This window comes from Pholis gunnellus (genome assembly GCF_910591455.1).
Source record: "Pholis gunnellus genome assembly, chromosome: 11".
Lineage (NCBI taxonomy): Eukaryota > Metazoa > Chordata > Actinopteri > Perciformes > Pholidae > Pholis > Pholis gunnellus.
Genome location: NC_136538.1, coordinates 22,475,539 through 22,495,296, shown reverse-complemented (window position 1 = coordinate 22,495,296; position 19,758 = coordinate 22,475,539). Strand labels below are relative to the sequence as shown.

At 43.0% G+C, this 19,758-nt stretch overlaps 2 protein-coding genes across 2 annotated transcripts in view; both read left to right on the top strand.

Moving 5' to 3' along the window:
- Positions 1-5,197, top strand: part of ehbp1 (EH domain binding protein 1) — a 129,384-nt gene extending 124,187 nt beyond the window's left edge. Inside the window, exons 22-23 of the mRNA XM_079169122.1 lie at positions 4,217-4,331; positions 4,706-5,197. Of these exons, the coding sequence (XP_079025248.1) occupies positions 4,217-4,331; positions 4,706-4,796 (206 nt within the window). The 3' untranslated portion in view covers positions 4,797-5,197. The remainder of the gene's footprint in view (positions 1-4,216; positions 4,332-4,705) is intronic.
- A 4,443-nt stretch (positions 5,198-9,640) lies between these two features.
- Positions 9,641-15,698, top strand: otx1 (orthodenticle homeobox 1). Its single transcript, XM_079169237.1, has 4 exons — positions 9,641-9,784; positions 11,999-12,188; positions 12,822-12,973; positions 14,096-15,698. The coding sequence occupies exons 2-4, from the start codon at positions 12,092-12,094 to the stop codon at positions 14,852-14,854; spliced, it is 1,008 nt and encodes a 335-aa protein (XP_079025363.1). The 5' UTR covers positions 9,641-9,784; positions 11,999-12,091; the 3' UTR covers positions 14,855-15,698.
- The last annotated feature ends 4,060 nt before the right edge of the window (positions 15,699-19,758 follow it).

Here is a 19,758-nt window from a genome sequence, read left to right as displayed (position 1 = left end):
AGACGCCGTATACGTCTCTGGTAGAGACCTGTCAATCACAGTAAGCCCCGCCTCTAAAGCATCTCCTGCTTTATGGTCTGTTTGACTCTAAATGGACCATCATTTACTAAATGAACATCATGCTGTATTGAAGAAGACTTGAAACTAGAGATTGAGACCATAAACTCATGTTTACAATGTTTACTGACGTAATAAATCAAGAGAGAAGTAGAGTCATTTTCTCATAGACTTCTATACAACCAGAGGATGCAAACATTGTGAAAGAAAGAAAAGGTTTTCTGAGTTTGATTTAACCGCTGGGGGGGGGGGGCTTGTCGGTTGGGGCGTTGATGTCGTTTACAAGCTCGTGATAACCCGCCTCCCTTGTACCTCCTTGGTGAGATGCCAGGCAGGAAAAATGCCATCTGTATGCCACACTCTCATCTCCACATTGATCCACGATGCCCTCTTTATCTGCTTACCGATTCACACCTATGTGTGCATGCAAAGCTGTGTCTTGGCTGCCTTCGAGTGCCTGTTTGTGTGTGTTTGTGTTTGTGTGTGTGCGTGTGTGTGTGTGTTTTAAAGTGGACGCCCTCTCGCCATCTAAAAGGGATTTATGCATAGCCGGGTCCCAGAGTTTTCCCTGTTACGGTTTGATATGATAAGCTTTTTTATATGTTTAAAATCAATATGTAATCCTATGCAGGAGCTTATCCCTCTCCACACCCCCGACACACACACACACACACACACACACACACACACTTCCCATTTGTAAATCTATTTGGGCTTTGTAACACATCGGGGCGGCGCGCTACAGACCCTGATTGATTAGGTGCACTGTGGAATCCCATCACATGGGCGACTTTTGATGATGTCGCCAACTCTTTCAGGGTTGCTAGTTGACTGGAACCGCTGATAACAAGAAGCTTCGTTCCACGAGTTGTTGGAGTTTTTTGGGGGGAAATTTAGGAAAATAACGTATTTTTTTTTTAATAATTTATTTAGCAGTGTTTGTGCTGCTTCATTCAGGTGACACAAAGAGAGACGATAAAGTTCTTTAAGTGTCTCGTGAACTAACTTCTCTCCGTTTTTAAGAGCTGAAGTGTCTCATTAACTATTAAATTAACCAGCAGCTGTTTTTGATAATGTTTGTGTAATTCTTTTAGGAACAAAGGTCATAACTCTGTGCTTTCAGCTTCTTAAGTGTGAATATTTGTGGTTTCTTTCCTCTGTGACAGTAAACTGAATATCTGAGAGTTAAAACAAGACATTCAACTAACTCCATGAAACAATAGTCTTTCGGTCTCTTTGGCTCCTGAAGATGTAAAACCTTAAAGTCCGGCCTCAGATATTCCCTAAAGCATCTGACCTCTGTGGTCTTTGGTGCTCTTTGAGTATTTACAGCAGGACGGTGAAAGTGGAATTAACTCAAAAGTGCATCGCAATGAAGGAACTTTGATGTGTTTTTAATAGTTTTTGGGCACTAAAGGAGCTCAGAGGAGGAAGATAATCAGGGTTCAGATGCACAGACGATACTTGTAAGTCGGAACAATAAGATACAAATTATGTAATCGCTCTCAGTTAGTTCAGAACCGGAGTAAATAGTTTTTACGTGACGTCACAGAGAATCAAATCTCCTGGTTGCTGTTGAGTTTGAGTCTCTTCTCCTCTGCTGACACTTTTTGTCTCTTGACTCCACTTGGACGTCGGCCAAAACCAGCTTTTTGAGGCCGTTTCCCCCGAAGAACAAGAGGCGGAGAGGGCGAGAAAAAAAGAGACGTTTTCAGTCGTAAACGTCCGGAGAACGAAAATCAAATCCTCGGGAGGGGGGGGGGAGAGAGAGGGGAAGAGAGAGAGAGAGAGAGAGAGAGAACACGGGGCTTTGGACCAGTTTGCTCTCTTGAATAAATTTAGTGTAGGAGAGACCGGGTGGAGGGGGGGGTGTTTATGGGGATTTGAACCGGCGCATTCTTGTGTGCCTTGTGCAGACTCACATGGTTACCGTTGGCGTGCACGGCGAGGGTTATCTGAATACGCACCCACCATGTGAGTCTGTACGCCCTCCTCCAAGTCTTTAATCTCTCTCGCTCTCTCTCTCTCGCTCTGATGGGGGAGGCGGGGCTTAGGTGAAGGGAGGGTCTCTGAGTGGCTGCAGGCTGTTTTGTTTGTTCCTGGGTGTCTGGTTACCCAGCCTGCCCTGCTCTGGTGTTGCCTGGTCATGTCTCTCATCGGCTCTCTTTATTGTTTACCTTCCTAATGAGGGGGGCGGGACTCTGCGATGTGTGATTGACAGCAGTGTGCTTAGCTCTCTCCCCGTAACCCTCACCCCTCCACCAGGACTTTGGCTTTTTGGCTGAGATGTGCTCTGAAGGAGAAGGAGGGCAGGATCAAGAAGAAAGGTTTTGTTTTAACATACCTCTCTGGGTTTTTTTCCTGTGGGCCGGCCTTGTGGAGAAAGAGAGGATTGTGGGAAAGAGTGTGGAGTTATGGCGGATATGGATTCACATTCCTGTCTCACAATCGTCTAACGATGATGACTCATCACACCTTAAACTAACCTCTTGTCTAAAAGAGAAACAAAAACACTCTTTAGACATTCAGGCTTATTATGAAGTTATTTGTCGTCTCCCTCCACAAAGCTGGAGGAGAGCAAATATGCTTCCCTGAGAAGAAGAAGAAGAAAAAGAAGAAAAAAAGAAAGAGGGAGGAAAGGAAGAGAGGAACCTAGAGAGCCAAATATTGGGTCTGTGTTCATTTCGCTCTGTGGTCGACTTCAAAGGGCCGAGCGGGGCCCAATGGAGAGAGAGCAGACCTTTCAGGACAAACACACTGGGCCCAGCGTGACACACACACACACACACACACACTGCTGCAATTTTACTCAACGAGGAGGGGGGGGGATTTATTTTTAATAAAGCCACTTATTTAGGCAGTGACATTTTACAACATTCCTTTTATTGTGGAATCAGACGGCGGTTAAATCTCGATAGAGGGGAGAAGTTGCTCTCATAAGTTGTCTCCGCTGTGTTTGAATCCTCGGATGAAGTGTGTGTTTTTATTATTATAGTAAACGATTCTCACACTGAGCTGACGAGTAGCTCTAGTTTCACACTTAAAATGATGCTAAGCTAAGTTTCTTTTGTGCCGCCGCTAATTCATGTGGAAGTCTTGTTTTTCTTGCTAAATAGATGCTGTGTTGTTGTTTAGTGTGAACAGAAAGGAGGTAAACAAACTGACTAATTGTGATGTAGTTGTGGTGTGTGTGTGTGTGTGTGTGTGTGGGGGGGGGGGGGGGTTGGGGGGAGAGGACGGGGGGAGTGCCGCCCCGGTGTTTCGGTGAATGTGGAGCCAAGGGCGCCAGGCGGATATTTGAGCCCCAGGGGGAGTGAAGCGCTCCCCTCCAGGGAGAGGCTGAGGGGATTTGGTTCGGGGTCCCACCTGGACCCTGTGGGGCCCTGTGGGGCCTCTTCCTGCAAAGACCCCAGAGAACTGAGGGAGACGGGACTCGGGGGGGCTCACCTGTTTGTTTGTTTGTTTGTTTGTTTGTTTGTTTATTTCGATGTTTGGCTTTTCGATGTTTGTATTTATTTCGATGTTTCCGTGAGAGATGAAGAGTTTAAATCTTAAACTAAATGAAAAACAAACATAGTTTCAATCTGATTTTTACTAAACTTTAACCTCAGAAATGCACCCAAAAACTTTTCAAACTCACTGGGCTAAAATATAAATGAATAGAAAGATATTATTTCTAAACAAAAACCTAAATCATCTGTTTTTTTAATTAAGATGGAGGACTCTAATACGAGCAGCATTTTCCCATGAGAACTCCTCAAAGCAAACAACTATATCCTTAAAGAGTGTTTGCTCGAGTCAACCCATCCTCACTGTGCACACACACACACACACACACAACCTGCCGGTGTGTGTTTACACGTGGTATCACACGCATATGGAACTGGTCTGGTCTCCACAGTCCAGCAGGTTAATAACCAAAGTGTCCAAGCAGATCGTCAACGTTGAAGCTCTGTAGTCCTTCAAAGTGAAGCCACGTCCAGAAAAAACGTTTGATTAGAGGAGCTCAGGAGGAACGGTTCTATTCCTGGAGGACTCCAGGTGACGATTCGTAGAAATGTTCTTTCACGTTCATCTCATCGGTCACGAGTTCCAAACAAATTCACCTTTTCATCCAAGTGACAAAGTGTTTATTGTGTCTCTCGTGGTGTCGTTGCAGACTGGCAGAAGACGGAGGCCCAGAAGAGACGAGAGCAGCTGCTGCTGGATGAGCTGGTCATACTGGTCAACAAACGGGACGCGCTGGTCAGAGACCTGGACGCCCAGGAGAAACAGTAAGTTACCCACAATCCTCCGACTCTAACATCCAACACCCCCCCCCCCCCCCTGTGGGGAGTGGAGCGAGACAGCGTCTGCTGCCTCTCTTTACATTTCCAGAAGGTTCCCCAGAAACCGTAGACGTAGTTAAACAGTAGATGCGTTCGTGTGGCGGAGGCACACCTGCATTAAGGCGGGATCTCTTCCAGATTGGCCAACAGGGTGCCAGGTACAGTGGCACCGACTGTGTTACCTGTGTGTGTGTGTGTGTGTGTGTGTGTGTGTGTGTGTGTGTGTGTGTGTGTGTGTGTGTGTGTGTGTGTGTGTGTGTGTGTGCGCGTGTGCGCGCACCTTCTCCCCCATCTGACCTCTTCACCTTTGCCCTCCTCAGGGCCGAGGAGGAGGACGAGCACCTGGAGAGGACTCTGGAGCAGAACAAAGGAAAGATGGCCAAGAAAGAGGAGAAGTGTGTGCTTCAATGATTGTCACTTCAGAAACATAAAAACACAACCAACAAATGTAGCCGATAAAAGAAATGTATCTCATTATTATGATGATTATGAATATGATCTTTTCCTAAATGTTTGAATCACGATTCCGGTTGTTTTGTTTTGGTCAAATTAACCGCAGAGACCCGGCAGATTTAAGAGGCCCTGCGATGCCTTCGCACCAACTTTATACTGACTCAAACTGACCCACTTACACACAATGTTTTTTATTTTTATTATCCTGCTTTTACTTTTACGGTACGTGTCTGTAATATATAAATACCTGTGAGAGGAGAGCAGTGCTACAATAAACCCTGTGTGATATTTTAGCATGAAGTGATGCAGCACAGCCCTCTGTCTGAATGTGGAGACCAGTGGGTTTGAGGTACAGCACAACTGGGTTTAATGGGGGGGGGGGGGGGTCGTTGCAGTTAAAAGGAGAAGAAAAAAGAGTCGTTATGATATCAGTCTTTTCAAGCTACTTCGTTACTTGACTGTATCTTTTGAATTATTTCATTTTAGTCTTTTTACTTGTAAAATATCTTAAAGGGGGGGGGGGGCGCATTCATAAATCTTGCTTTTTTTATTGTCTTGGCTTGAAAGCAGTTTACCAAAAGAAAGAATATGTTTAAAAATGAAATCTCATGTTGTATATTTTCATCACTGCTCTGATTAATAGCTTCAAAAATCCTCTTTTTTTCTTTTTCTTTTTGTCAGGATTCATGCAGTCAAAAAAAATCTCTATATATTATTTATTGCCGTTTTGTCCTTTTTAAGCTGCTTGTAAGTGAACCTTCCATCACGTCTCATGTGCATTTTGCTCAACAACTGTTTGGTTTGTATTTATTGTATTCTGAAGAAGAGAAATATGCTTTCCACGTGCATCGCTTAGAGCTCCACATCTGGTGCAGCTGTCCTTTACGTGTTGAACATCTGTTTATTTATTCCAGTGTCATAACCCAAGTCTTCAATAATAAAGTCCTTATGATTTCATACTCCACAGAGGGCGTGTGGCCTGTTTGTAACCCGGGATTTATTTTTAAAGCTGCAGGTTTTTAAATTGTTTTAATATTTCATCGCTAGATTGTATTATTATAGTTGCAAATCTAAAACTAGTAATCCAAATACCTTTACCTTTCTTTTGCACATTAACTTATTGAAATGCACGCACGCCTTTGCACATAAGTGGCCCTATCACTTGTTTAGCGCTGCTTATTATTGGCGCTCCGTTCAATTCCCCCGCGAATTGTGCGTGTTTATAAATTAAAATTGGCGTTTCTTTTTTGTTTGAGGTCGGTGCTGAGCAGGTTCCTCTGAGGAAGATTAGAGAAATCACTTTGTACCGAGCAGATGGTTTTTCTTCTTCCCCCTCTCTCTCTCGCTCTCTTTGGGCCGCTTCTGAGCGCGCTGGAGACGGGGGGGGCCGAGCTGGACAGGCTCGGTCACCCGCAACCAGGAGCGGGATGGAGAGGGAAATAAAACAAAAAAGTGTCATTTCTTTAGATGTAGAAAAAATAATATTCCACCACCTTAAATGTCCCCGATTTCTTTCCCACTCGCACTACTTTTATGAATGTCAAACTGAAACAAAGAGAGAATAAATGTCCCTGAAATAAATCCTCCGCTCCGTCCCCTGCAGGCAGCCTCGCATCCCCGATTAAAGCCGGGAAATAGGTTGTGACAGCAGACGTCCTCCCCGGCCTTTCTCATACTCTCAAAATTAATTTGCTGATTCCTTTTCTTCTCTGCTTGGGACCCTGACCGTATACGTGCACTCTACGTCCCCCCCCCCGAGGCGCTTTTTTTTGTTTTTACTCCGTATTATGGCGCGTTTTTATCGCGCGGGTCTGTAATCTGGAGAAGAAAAGCAAAGAGCCCAAAACGGCTGAAGGATGTCGGTGCAGTCAGAGGGCTGCAGTGTATGCGTGTGTGTGTGTAGATGAAACCTTTAAAATGAGTCACAGCACCCGGCACTTCTGCGTGGATTTAAACGTGTTTTATATAAATAGTTTAAATATGTTTTGTTTTAAAAGCTTGTTGAATTTTTTTTAAATTTTCATGCGCAAAACTTAACTTTACCTCCTAAAGTTTTGATGTTTGTTCCTTTTAACATCACTATTTAATCCATTTTATATTAACCTCATCTTAAATCACTGAGCGTCTAAAGAAAATTACTTAAAGTCCTAATTAAACCAACTATTTTCTAATGATAAATCTATTTTTATTTAAAGATTTCGTTTATTTCTGGAGTGAATAAAGAGCAAAATGTCCCGTCTTACCTCCGCAGAGTCACTCGGGTGTCTTTAATGTTCCCGTTGAAGCAGGAGGAGTGGAAAAAAAAACAACCATTTGGAGTCATTTCCCTATTTTTCAGTGAATAAGAGCGACGCGCTGCGTAAAAGGCGGCGGCGCCTCCGCGCTGCTGTGCAGCTGAGGATCCTTCAGCCGAATGGATTATCTCCTGAGCTTTGATGTCTCCTGGCCTCACCTCACAGGTGCTGAGCGCCGCTCGGCCTCCGCGGTAACTTCCTTTTTCGTCCCAAAAAAAAAAAAAAACTGCACCTGAGGGAGCCCGGGTCTCCGCGTGCGGTGCCCGGGCTCCTATACAGCGCTGTGTTTTATGCATCATCGTTTTAATAAGCACCGACAACATCCCCGCAGATCCCCGCTTCCAATCCTGCCGGCTGAAGGGACAAAACTTTTCCCCCTCCTCTCCTCGCCGCCTAATCCCAGGCTTTACCAGCTCAGCATTAAGAAAAATTCAACTGCAATTTGGGATTAGACAAAATACTCTTATTACAAAAGGTTGGTCCAACTTGATAACTTGATACTTGTTCAGGGGTTTATCTCGGGGTCTTACATTGAGAGAGGAGAGGAAAAAAACAAGAAATGTAGTGGAAATGTCAGAATAGCCCGACTCATTGTGTTGTGAGGGCCATATTTGTTGAATGGCCTTTTTGCATAATTTAACACAGCCTGTATGTGTGTGTGTGTGTGGGTGTGGGTGTGAGTGTGCGCGCAGAGGAGAGGAGGGGTGATGGTATTTCGGTCAGACCCTCCACGGGCCCTCTGACTGCTCGGACTTCAGATGTGGAAATAAATAAAAATAAAAAAGGTGCGTAAAAGTGTTTGACCTCCAGTCAGCAGCCGGGCAACATAAACCCCAAATTAACACCCCCTCTCCAAAACACCCGTTCTTTTACAACACATTTCCTCTCAGTACGTCACCTCTGTTCATGTTCTCGCATCATTCGTAGATTTGGAAACACTCACTGTCCCCATCGGTCAGATTTTTACGTTTGATTTTGGCCTCCGTGCGTAAGAAGACATGGATGGACTATGTTGTGTATATTAAGGTGTTCCTGCCTGCAATAAGCAGCATCACTACAGGCCTCCAACATGACGTTGGTCGACTATTGGTGTCTAAGTTTCTCTGTCAAAGTGCTCTCGTCGATGTCTTATAAGGCCTCCACTTTGATCCTCCTCCTCCTCTTCCTCACACACACACATGTAAAATGTCATTTCCATCCCTGCAGCTTCTCTCTGAACATTAGCTCGCTTTCAGCTCAGGCCTCATTTAAAGAAGTTTGTTTTTTTTCCTGCAGAGATCCACAAAGGATAGCCGAGCTGAGCTGCGACCTCACTTTGTTTTGTGTGTGATGGGTTAAAAAACACATTTAAAAAAGAAGAAACATCTACGTAAAGTGCAGGATGTGATTCAGTGACCGCAGCTTCTGGTGCTGATTTTTCTTCTTCTTCGTTTTCCTCCGCAGTGAGTTTGAGGTCTATCCCTATTAAACTTTACGTCAACCATCCTCAAATGTAATTCTAAATGGGGATTAGACCTCATTCATATTCATGAGGACTGGTGTGTGTGTGTGTAGAGAGAGAGAGAGAGAGAGCGAGAGAGGAGGGGGTGTATCACAATAAAATCAAAATGGATAAATTTAACTTCTTTTCTCATCACAGAGGAATAAACCGTAAAAATAAACAGCATTAATAAGAAGCTGAGGATTCTCTGCATTACATGTCATGTGTGTTCTGCTGTTGATTAAACTAAAATGCAGCTTTCTGTCAAACTAAGCACCCGTTTTAACCCTTAAAACAAGTTTCTCCTTTATTTTATTGCTCTTGAAACATTCGGAATCGTGTATTTGTGTCCTTTGACTGATTTTATGTTTTTGAGGAAATGAAAGAACAGGAAGCAAGAAAACAGGTCGTTTCTTTAAATTAAATGCGTTTTAAATGGTGGGAAAGTAGACTGACAAGGTGCTGCCATTGCATCCGCGTGCAAAAAATAAAATGTTTCTGTAAAATATCTTCTTAAATTTGGTTTCTTCTTTTACACACTTTGGCGCACACGCAGAGCGCAGACGCCGTCTCTCCTGCAGGCCTCTGAAACATTTCCATCTTTTTGCAAACCTCTCTTTGGTTCGTCTGGGCTCGGGACCGGGACCGAGAGGGGAGGAGGAGGGGGAGGAGGGGGAGAGAGGGGTAAATGGGAGTGGGCTCTCCCGGCTGCCACCGCGGCACCCTATAGGCCGCCCCCGCCGTCCGTCAGAGCGGGGACGCGCGCCGATTGGCTGCAGGAGGCGGATCCGCAGGTGTCCTCCGCTCATAGAGGCGCAGGGCGGAGAGAAGGTGATCAATCTCCATCCGTCTCCTAGAAATCACCTTAACACTCTGACAGACAACGACAAGCCCCCTGAAAGCAAATGAGTTTGATTTATTTGGCTGCAATAAAAAAAAAGAAAAGAGAAACACCCGGAACCGCACCGAGGACGCGGTGACGCCCCGCGCGCTGATAAACTGCGTGTTTTTCTCCGCGATGCCGCTTCGTTTGCACACTGTTGTTTGTTTTTGAGCAAGTCGGCCGTCGTCAGAGTTTTGTGACCTCAGACTTCACTGCTGGATAATTTACTGCTGCTCGCGTGTTGTGGCCCGAAGAGCTCGGGAGAAGAGAAGAGGCGGAACAAACCCAGGTAACGTTTCTCCTGTTTCACGCACTTAAAGTTGGTTATTTTGTTACGTTTGTGCGCATTTTACTCTCAAAACTATGCGTCATTAACAGAAGCGGCTGAAGTGTGAAAAGTCACTTTTTTCAAACATTTCCAGAACGTATTTTAACGTTAAACTCTGACGTCTGCAGCGAATGTTTTCAATGTGCACCTCTGTACGTTTTAGCGGAGATATCAATTAATCCGCACCGCGGAGGACTCCGACCTGAACCGGGTAAATGAAGTAAACTTCCTCCGGAGTAGATCGTTGTAATATTTCCATTCCAGTTCATTCCTACGAGTTTTCTATTTGAGAGCAATTGGCCATTAACGCGTTTGAACCACTTGGTAGATAATTGGAGAGGCGTGTTTTTGGTTTTTGTTAATTTATTTTGCTGATAAGAGCTCCTCTGAAACGCTCTCTCCCCGGAGGTCTAATCTAAATTCTAATTGAGTTCATTTGCACCGAGATCTCGCCTTCTTCTCTCCGGCCCAGCTGAGGGTTAGAAGCTGCTGGAATACACGTTTGCTTGTTTGTGGTCTGTTAGGAGCTCATTGTTAAAATAGATCGCCTCTTCACGCGCTTTAAATTTATGTTTTATTCCTCAGTTAGAAGATAAAAAAATCAAACTGTGATCAGTTTCTTTTAAAGCTCCATCAGGAGGATCAGAGTTTCTGAATGTGGACGCAGCTTCATTTTTAAGGTGAAGTTAAATGTTGAATTAGTGGATTCAGATAAATTATTCTTATTTTCTGCAGTAAACGGAGGAAATGTTATTTTCTTTCTTAAAATAAGTATAATTCAGTCGTATTTACTGAGAAACACAAACCAACTAAAGTAAAGACTAGGCCTTTATAATATATAACCACAGAATTAAACATGCATTTTAAAAGCACGGACAGGAATGACCACAATATTTGTGCTTCACAGAAAATATAGTTTTGAATCTGCTGAAAATCGTGACGTGAAGAAACAATTTCTCCTTTTGTAGTTTAGTTCTGTTCCCCTGAGCGTCCCAACGAAGGAGGGAGCTGACTAAATACAAGCGAGACTAAAGTGAATTCTTACTAACTAGTGAACTCAACTCCTCGTGCAGATCTCAGGTGATTTTATTCTGTTGTCGTGAGATCCACAGGAGCCTCGTGCTGCTCACAATACACACAAAGTGTGACGACCCGAAACAAACACAACGAGCGACTTCAGACAAACACAGCTGTGATTTATATAGATTATAGAACCGCATCCATAATCCATCTTTATACGCGCGCGAGTGTGAGTGCAGGCCTACACACACACACACACACACACACACACACACACACACACACGCACACTAAACACACACATTGTACTCATAGGACTATAAAAACTAATTCAAACACAAATGCAGAAAAAAGTAACGAAACAATAAATAATTCTGCGTTTTTTAGGAGCTAATTTAATTTATAGACGTGAGCTCCTTTCAGCATTTAACTTTCTGACTCTGAAGCGACACAAATAATTCATTATTTAAGATCACTGACGTGATGCATTACATAATGGAGGCCAAATAAACTATGTAGATGTAATTATTAAAAGGATTTAAATCAGTTTGTTCTGATGTAAAACTAGTCACGTTTTTACAACATAGGAAATAATTCAAATTAAACCGTAATATTCTAATAAAATAAACACATTTTCTGCAACTCGATGATTTATTGACAAAAAACTCGCGTTCACTTTTCATCAGTTTTCATCTCATCAGAAGATTTAAATTAAAGCTAAACACGTGAATTGAATCTGGTCTGAGTGAGAAGGAACGTTTTATTTTCCTCCGTGTTTTTTCTTTCTCACCAAAATAAATCTAATATTCCTGAAAGGATTTAATGTTCGTCTCCGCTCCTGAACGATCAGTTTATCTTCCGCTATAATTCATGCTTTCATACCCTAATAAATAATAATAATGTGATCTATGGAGCTCTGTGAGAGTCGAACTGAACGATGCTTCGGTGGTTTCCTGCGTAAAGTCCCCGTTTGACTCACTGGTTCACCCGCAGAACATAAAACTAATATGATAGATATTTCTAATTCGTGATATAAAATAAACATGTTGGAGTATTTCTAAATATCCCGCTGAGCATTTAGGATGAAATATGTGTTTTATGTTTTCTTCCTGAATCGTTTGTAATATCCCCCCCCCCCCCCCCCCTCCTGTGCAGTGACTAGGATCGGCCCCCTGTCCCGTCAAGCTGCAGCATCGGGGGAAACCGAACCACTGGCCTGAGCTGGGTGGAGCAGTGACCGCCTGTAGCATGATGTCCTACCTCAAACAGCCCCCCTACGGCGTCAACGGCCTGGGGCTCAGCGGCGCTGCCATGGACCTGCTGCACCCCTCAGTGGGCTACCCATGTAGGAGACGCGCGCACACACACACACAGTTTACACGTGAATGCTCCCAGTTTGGACCAGTAAGAGCTCCAGATATCATGAAGAAAATTACTAAAATATCTACAGATGAATAATGATATGTTTGGCTGTTAGGCCTCTAATAATAATAATAATAATAATAGTAAGGATGTTGTTATTATTGCTATAATAATGACCATTATTGTTATAATAACATTATTGTAGTTATATTTAATTTTAATTATAATAATAACGTTTGGATGGATTTCAAAAAGTTTACATACAAGCAACAAACAACTATGCAAAATAAAAAAATGTATATTTTTCTATGACTTATAATTCGGCATTATAGCTATAAAGTAATTAGTTTAACAGTCTTCACATTCAGATGGTTTTAAGTGATTACACTTTATCTTCTACTGTCATTATGGAGCAGTTTAAAAGGAAATATTAAATATGCTTCAAGTTAATTCTCTTTATCAATTTAAAAATAAAGGTTTAAAAGAAACTAAAGCAGAAATAAACATGACTTTTTCTCGCTTAATAATGACAACAAAGTTGAAGTAATGCTGAAGTCCTGCGTGTGTTTGAGGTGTTTTTATTGACGTTGTTTTATTTTGTATTTATTATTTGTAGCCACTCCCAGGAAGCAGCGCCGGGAGCGGACCACCTTCACCCGCTCTCAGCTCGACATCCTGGAGTCTCTGTTCGGTAAAACCCGGTACCCGGACATCTTCATGCGCGAGGAGGTCGCTCTGAAGATCAACCTGCCGGAGTCCAGAGTCCAGGTGAGAAGTGACGCATTTAAAAAAAACTCCCGCCGTTATTGTTATACAAAGACTCACTATTACATTACCACGTGTCACCAGGTCAGAAACACTTAATGTCACAAACAGAGGGTTTAAACTGACGTTTTGTTTTGTTAGCAGCTTGTGTTGCGACTCAAACTCAATCAATTATTCGTGATTAATTAATAGTGTGACAGTTCAAGAGTTATTTATGTGTTCACTCTCTGAGAACAGTAATTAGTTTTAAACACACATTTTAATGCTAGCTAGCTAACTGTTAGCTGTCATCGATAAATCAGATCAGGATCAATATCTTTATGGTATTTATACCAATAAATGTGACTAAAAGGTGCTTTATTGTGTAATGTAACAGGAGGATTATGTAACTAATTTATGAGGAAAACAAAGTGATGATTTTAGAGCTGCTAACATAATGCTGCCAAACACACACTGGTTTGTTTATACTGGTTATGTAACTGTAGGCAGTTTATGGTTGCGTTCAAGTGTCGTGGTTATTTATACAATCTCCTCTTTCTCTGTTCCTGTTTAACTCGCATCACTGTTTAACCTCTTGATTCAATGAATGGATCCAGATTAAACTGTCCACATTGATGTAAACGAATAGAAAAGCTTATTTTGAATCGACTATTTCGTAATTATTGGATGCAACCTAACAGAAGGCTGTGTAACATGATCTGAAATATGGGATCTGCTCTGAAGATGTTCAGAGTATTCAAGCAAATACTCTACAAACAACTTGCTGCTGTACTACAATGTTGAACAAATACTGCTCTTCAAAGGCATTAGGGGGAAAACCAAGGCAGGCCAGTTATTCTCAGAATGCGTGTGTGAAACAAAATGCTCTACATGATCCGACCCTCTAGAGTTACCTCACTGTGTGGTGAAACCCAAGAGCCTGTTATCTTAGAGCCGTCTACCAGCTATGAAATTAGACCCCGTGATGGTTGGTCCGAGCCAAAGGGGGCCGGGGGTGGAAATGAACCTCGATGGCTAATAACCCCTCAATTTTCCTCCATAATGTACTCCCAGCGTGGCCTGGGAGTATCATCTTTTCTTTTAAATGAAATGCTGAGGTTGTTTGTGTGCTCTCATGGGTTCTAGGTGTGGTTCAAGAACCGGAGGGCCAAGTGTCGCCAGCAGCAGCAGAGCGGCAACAGCGCCAAAGCCCGGCCGCCCAAGAAGAAGTCGTCTCCGGCCCGGGAGAGCACGGGCTCCGAGAGCAGCGGTCAGTTCACGCCGCCGGCCGTCTCCAGCACCGGTTCCTCCTCGTCCTCGTCCTCCTCCGCCAATCACACGGGCCCGGCGGCAGCGGCGGCGGCGCTCAGCAGCACCTCTACCTCCATCGGCACCGTCTCCTCCATCTGGAGCCCCGCCATCTCCCCCGGAAACGCACCCGCTACCGCTGTGGCCCCGCTCCCGGAGCCCGGACCAGCCTCCAACGCCTCCTGTATGCAGCGTTCGATGGCGGGCTCCGCCGCCGCCGCCGCCACCTCCTACCCGATGTCCTACAACCAGACGCCGGGCTACGGCCAGAGCTACCCGACCCCGTCCGGCTCCTACTTCAGCGGCGTGGACTGCAGCTCCTACCTGGCCCCCATGCACTCCCACCACCACCCCCACCAGCTCAGCCCCATGGCGGCCTCCTCCATGTCGGGCCACCCGCACCACCACATCGGCCAGTCGTCGGGCCACCACCACCACCACCACCAGGCCTACGGCGGCTCCGGCCTGGCCTTCAACTCCTCCGACTGCCTGGATTACAAAGAGCAGACTGCAGCCTCCTCGTGGAAGCTCAACTTTAACACCACAGACTGCTTGGACTACAAAGACCAGGCCTCCTGGAGGTTCCAAGTCTTGTGATCAAGCTTTTTATCCCCCCTTCTCCCTGCTCGCCGGCTCCCCCCCCTTCTTCTTCTTTCATTCCTCAGATTAGCATATTGCTTGTTTTTTTCAAAAGACAAAAAGAGTTTATGAACCACAAGATCAGCAATCGGACTTTTTGTTTTTTCCTCCTTCTCTCGTCCTCCATGTCTTTTAAAAAAACATATTTAACAAAAACAGAAGAAGAGGAACAGTTGAAGTTCAGAGAAGAGAGAACATCCGGAGCAGCTTCCTGACGATGAAGAACGTTTTTAACGACGCTCACTGGATGATTCGACCAGCAGCTCTCTGGAGGAGTACGTTCCCTCTGCTGCACCTCTTTACCTCCGGACCCCCAAATCAAACCCTGTATAGTTTTTATTTCTCAAATTGGTTATTTTAGGATGACAGAGATTTTTAGTCAGCGACGCCGAGGAGCTGAAATATGTAAATATGTATTTGGGTCAGTTACATTGACCATGTTTTAGTTGGTGGTTTTTTTTTTTTTTTTTTTTCCGAATTTGAAAAATTGTTTATCACCACTTTGGGAGAAAAAAAAACAAAAGAAGAAAAAAAAAAAAAACCTGTATGTAAATCTTTCCAAATATTCCAAAGAGAACAAATTGGCCATAAAGTTCAGCTTTTATATGTTTTACTCAGAAAAAATAAATGTTTTACAATTTGAAATGTCTTGAGGGTAAAAACTCTAAAACATAGATGCAGAACTCTTTGGACGTTTGTCCAGTTTGTTTTCCAGATATTATTATTATTATTATTATTATTATTCTAACCTCTATACATTCTCAAAGCTGGCCTCCTCTCATTGGACATGTTTGAAACCGCAGCACTTGGCTTGATATTTGGAGTCAGAGCGTTTTTATTCTTTCTGGAGAGGAAAAAAATGTGGATTAATATCTCCAAACATGACAGTAAGATGTTGAATGTATCTTTAAGGAGAAACCACCCTCACATACATGTTCATCCAATAAAGATCCGTTCAGTCACATCGAGCTTCCTCAGTGGATTCTGTCTCACTTCGGTTCCCAACGAGTCAAGTTTTACTTTAGTTTATTACACCAGAAAATTACTCAAGATTCCTGTTTTCTCTCGTTTTGAATTACTCACACTTTTATCTAAAAGCTTGTTGATTTATTTTTATTTGCTCCTCATTATAACGGGGTAAATGCAAATGAGTCCATAATTAATACGAGGGGCCTCGCGCATTCCCATGTTTTAATCCTCTCTGTCTTAAATTGAAACACTAACATCTCCCCCGCTTCAGGGAGACCAAGTGTCTGTTTTTCTTTTCTGTTTTTTTAAACTGCAGCATTAAAAAAAAAAGCCCTAAATATTGAGCCGCGAGACATTTGATCGAGGCGTAATTAAATGCAGCGCGTGATAATTACTCCTGCGCCCTCAGTTGGTTTTCTCCAAAATAACCTGCAGGAATTTAACCGCCTCTGATGCGTAATTGCGAAGGTGGGGCAGGTTAGGGGGTCAGGTGCGCGCGCGCGCGTGTGTGTGTGTGGGATGCTTGCAGGCATACACGCATGATAAAAGGGGAGGGGGGGGGGGGGGGGGGGGGGAGAAAACATCGCGTCAGTTCTCTGGCGAGGTTGTTTTTGGAGGAAAACATCGCTTCATGCAAATTAATTTCCCCAATATTTCAAACATGCAACGTCCTTGTGCAAAGAAATGAACCCCCAAACATAAAAGTTTGTGTTAATTAGGACCTTTTTAATACATTTTACCTTTTTAGTGTCCAGTCACGAGGATGTTTGAGGGCTGTAACTATCGATTATTATTAAAAGCTTAGTTTGACACATTTATTGATAAAATAATAAATCCATTAATCGAGATCATGAAGTGAAGATGTTTCTCACAATTGGAGCTCAGTCACAACCCCAAAATATCCAATATTCACACAAAGAGAAGCAGCAACTATTGGACATGAATCATTATTTAAAAATCTCTCTCTCTCTCTCTCTCTCTCTCTCTCTCTCTCTCTCTCTCTCTCTCTCTCTCTCTCTCTCTCTCTCTCATGTGTCTCTCTGTCTCTCTGCCCCCCCCCTCTCTTTATGTAAATGAAGGTCGCAGCTGAATAAATATCTACCGATCAGAACGTTAAACATGTTTGCGCCAAGACGCGCAAACAGCGCAGCGAGTGTCCACGAACAGCGGCGGATTTGTTCGGATTTGCATCAAACAAACATTCGCGACCAAACCTTGTGTTTTTTTATTTAAAGAGGGTTTGAGAGAGAGAGAGAGAGACATGCGACAGCTGCTCACCTTCAGACGGCGGAAACGTGTTTATTATTTCGTGTTTATTATTTGTTTCCTCTGAAGGAGAGGCGCTGAGGGCCGAGATGGCGCAACGTGCAGGAGAAGTTTATCTGCAGCTTCCAATAAATAACTAAATCCAAATGTTAATACAAGTAGAATAAAGCATGAAATATAACGTGTATGATTATTGTTTACCAGCTGCTAAATGAAGCTAAAAGTAAAACAATGTCACGTGATGTTTAAAAAAAGAACAATATAAATAATTATAATTCAAATCGCTTTGAACGCATCACCGACTTGTCTTTTATTTTTTCAAGCAGGCAAATTATTTCATTCTCTGGAGTTCCTGCAGCTGTTTGTAAAACTGTTTATTATTTAAGTATTCAAACCGTTTGTCATCAAACACGTGAGAGAATGTTTATTTCTCACTTTAGTTCACTTCTGTGTAATATGTTTCACTTAAAGTCAAACTGATGCTTTAAAATGCAGAAAGATGAAAGAAAATGTTTCTAAACATGTTCATTAGTTTGATGACTCAGCAAAGAATAATGTCCAAGTTAAGAGAAGAAAACTACCAACACTTAAAAGGTATTTTCTTCTTCTAATACTTAATGCTTTTTTATGTCTCTGTGGAGACAATAGTTTAAACTATAATTAAGAGATTAATGTTGATTTTTTACAGTGTAGACATGTTGGTTCACTGTAAACGACTCAAACACATCAGAAGTCGCACTTCAATGTATTAAAATATAAAAACATCTTGTGTAGAAATAATTATCAACCTTTTCTCCAGATTAAAATAAACATTTTTATCATGAACTAAAGAACAAATCGGTTTGTTTTCTCCTAAACTTCTTTTAAATTAACATTCATCAGGTTTTTGTACGTTTTCTCGTCAGATAAACAAAAGACATGTTGAGGAGAGAAACGATGTCTCATGTATATAATAATCAAATAGTTCCTCTTTGTTTAACACACCTTTATGTATTTTTAGAGATCCAGATTCTTGGAGTTCTTTGAGAAGATTTTAGATCAACACAGAGTTCAACCAGCACGTTTTATAAGATAAATATATTTTAAATAGTTCCTCACCCAAAAAATGACGTCATCAGTTCTTTAGTGTAAGCAGGTTATTGGACGAGTTCATCACTTTAACTGTGTGTGTGTGTGTGTGTGTGTGTGTGTGTGTGTGTGCGTTCAATAGGCCGATCGATCGCACCGCGTCGCCCGTTGTCAGCCGTTGATCTTGTGACCTCTCGCTGAAGGTGTCTGGATGCTCGAGGACTAAACTGTTGACATTTTGTTCACACTGTCCAGCAGATGAACTGGAACCGAGATGGACATTTTTATTTTTTATTTATTTTTCTTTGCATGAGTGGTTTTGATTTGTATCTAGACACAGAGTGTGTGAGTGTGTGAGTGTGTGAGTGTGTGAGTGTGTGAGTGTGTGTGTGTGTGTGTGTGTGTGTGTGTGTGTGTGTGTGTGTGTGTGTGTGTGTGTGAGTGTGTGTGTGTGTGTGTGTGTGTGTGTGTGTGTGTGTGTGTGTGTGTGGTTTGTGAGGCCTCGATAAAGTTGAGATCGGAAGGACCAGGAGCAGTTCTGATAGCAGCTCGGCATGCTGGGACTGTTTTCTTCTGTTTCCATGCAGGACAGGAAGGAGAAAAATAACAAAACTGGTCTCTGATTGGCTGTCGACTGTCGCCAGACTTTGGCTTCGCCGTGTGTTCATAGGCCGAGCAGTGAGAGGTGATACAGAGGAGGATTGTGTTTACCTGGGAGGTTAATCAGGGGTCAACTGTACTCCTGATGTGGGCGGAGTCTAAGGCCTCCGTCTCCGGTTTCTCTGTCAAAAAAAAAGGGCTTATTTTAGTTTTGTTTAACGTCAAGTCTGGGCAACATGAAGCCGGTATAGCTGCAGTGGATTTTCTTGTCTCCTGGTTTGACATGCAGGTAAATAAAGACACTTTGAATCCGCCGTCCAAACTCAGAGAAGGTCAGAGTCCCGGTGGTTCCTGTGAGGAGTCCAGGTGGAAAGCAGCTTAGTCATCCAGACACGAGGCACTGAGAGCGTTGGTGAGATTCCTGGTGGGTTTAACATACTTTAGATTTAAGTTGAGTAGTGGACACAGTCTGGACCACGTCGAGCCTCTTTCATTTATCTTCTGGGAAAACTCGTCCCTCCACGGGAGAGGAATCACAGGAGGATTTAGTCCTTTGGTCACCTGACTTCATGGTTTTAGGAGGTTCTTCTAAAAGCTTTAGGAAATAGATGTCAAGTTTAACAAAAAACACCTTTCAGCCACAGGACCGCTGTTTGTTCCCCGTGTGAAACGAGAAGCCAACGTTGATTTATTTCTCACGTAACTTACGTACTTTAGTAGCGGTACTTATGCAGTTATTTAAACTCAAACAACGATGTTTTCCTAAACCCAACTAAGTATTTCACCATCTTTTCTTCAACATAACTAAGTATTTCACCATCTTTTCTTCAACATAACTAAGTATTTCACCATCTTTTCTTGAACCTAGATCGCTCTGTTAGAGCTGTTAGCATAATTAGCTATGAGCAGCCGACTCAGCCGTCGCCATGTTGAGAGCCATTGAGAGGCAATCAAAATGC

What these genes read in the sequence shown, in the direction of transcription:
- otx1 (XM_079169237.1), top strand. Translation starts at nt 12,092, where the DNA reads ATGATGTCCTACCTCAAACAGCCCCCCTACGGCGTCAACGGCCTGGGG. An exon ending in CCCCTCAGTGGGCTACCCAT is followed by an intron (nt 12,189 to 12,821) that starts GTAGGAGACGCG and finishes TATTATTTGTAG; the next exon opens with CCACTCCCAGGAAGCAGCGC. An exon ending in TGCCGGAGTCCAGAGTCCAG is followed by an intron (nt 12,974 to 14,095) that starts GTGAGAAGTGAC and finishes CATGGGTTCTAG; the next exon opens with GTGTGGTTCAAGAACCGGAG.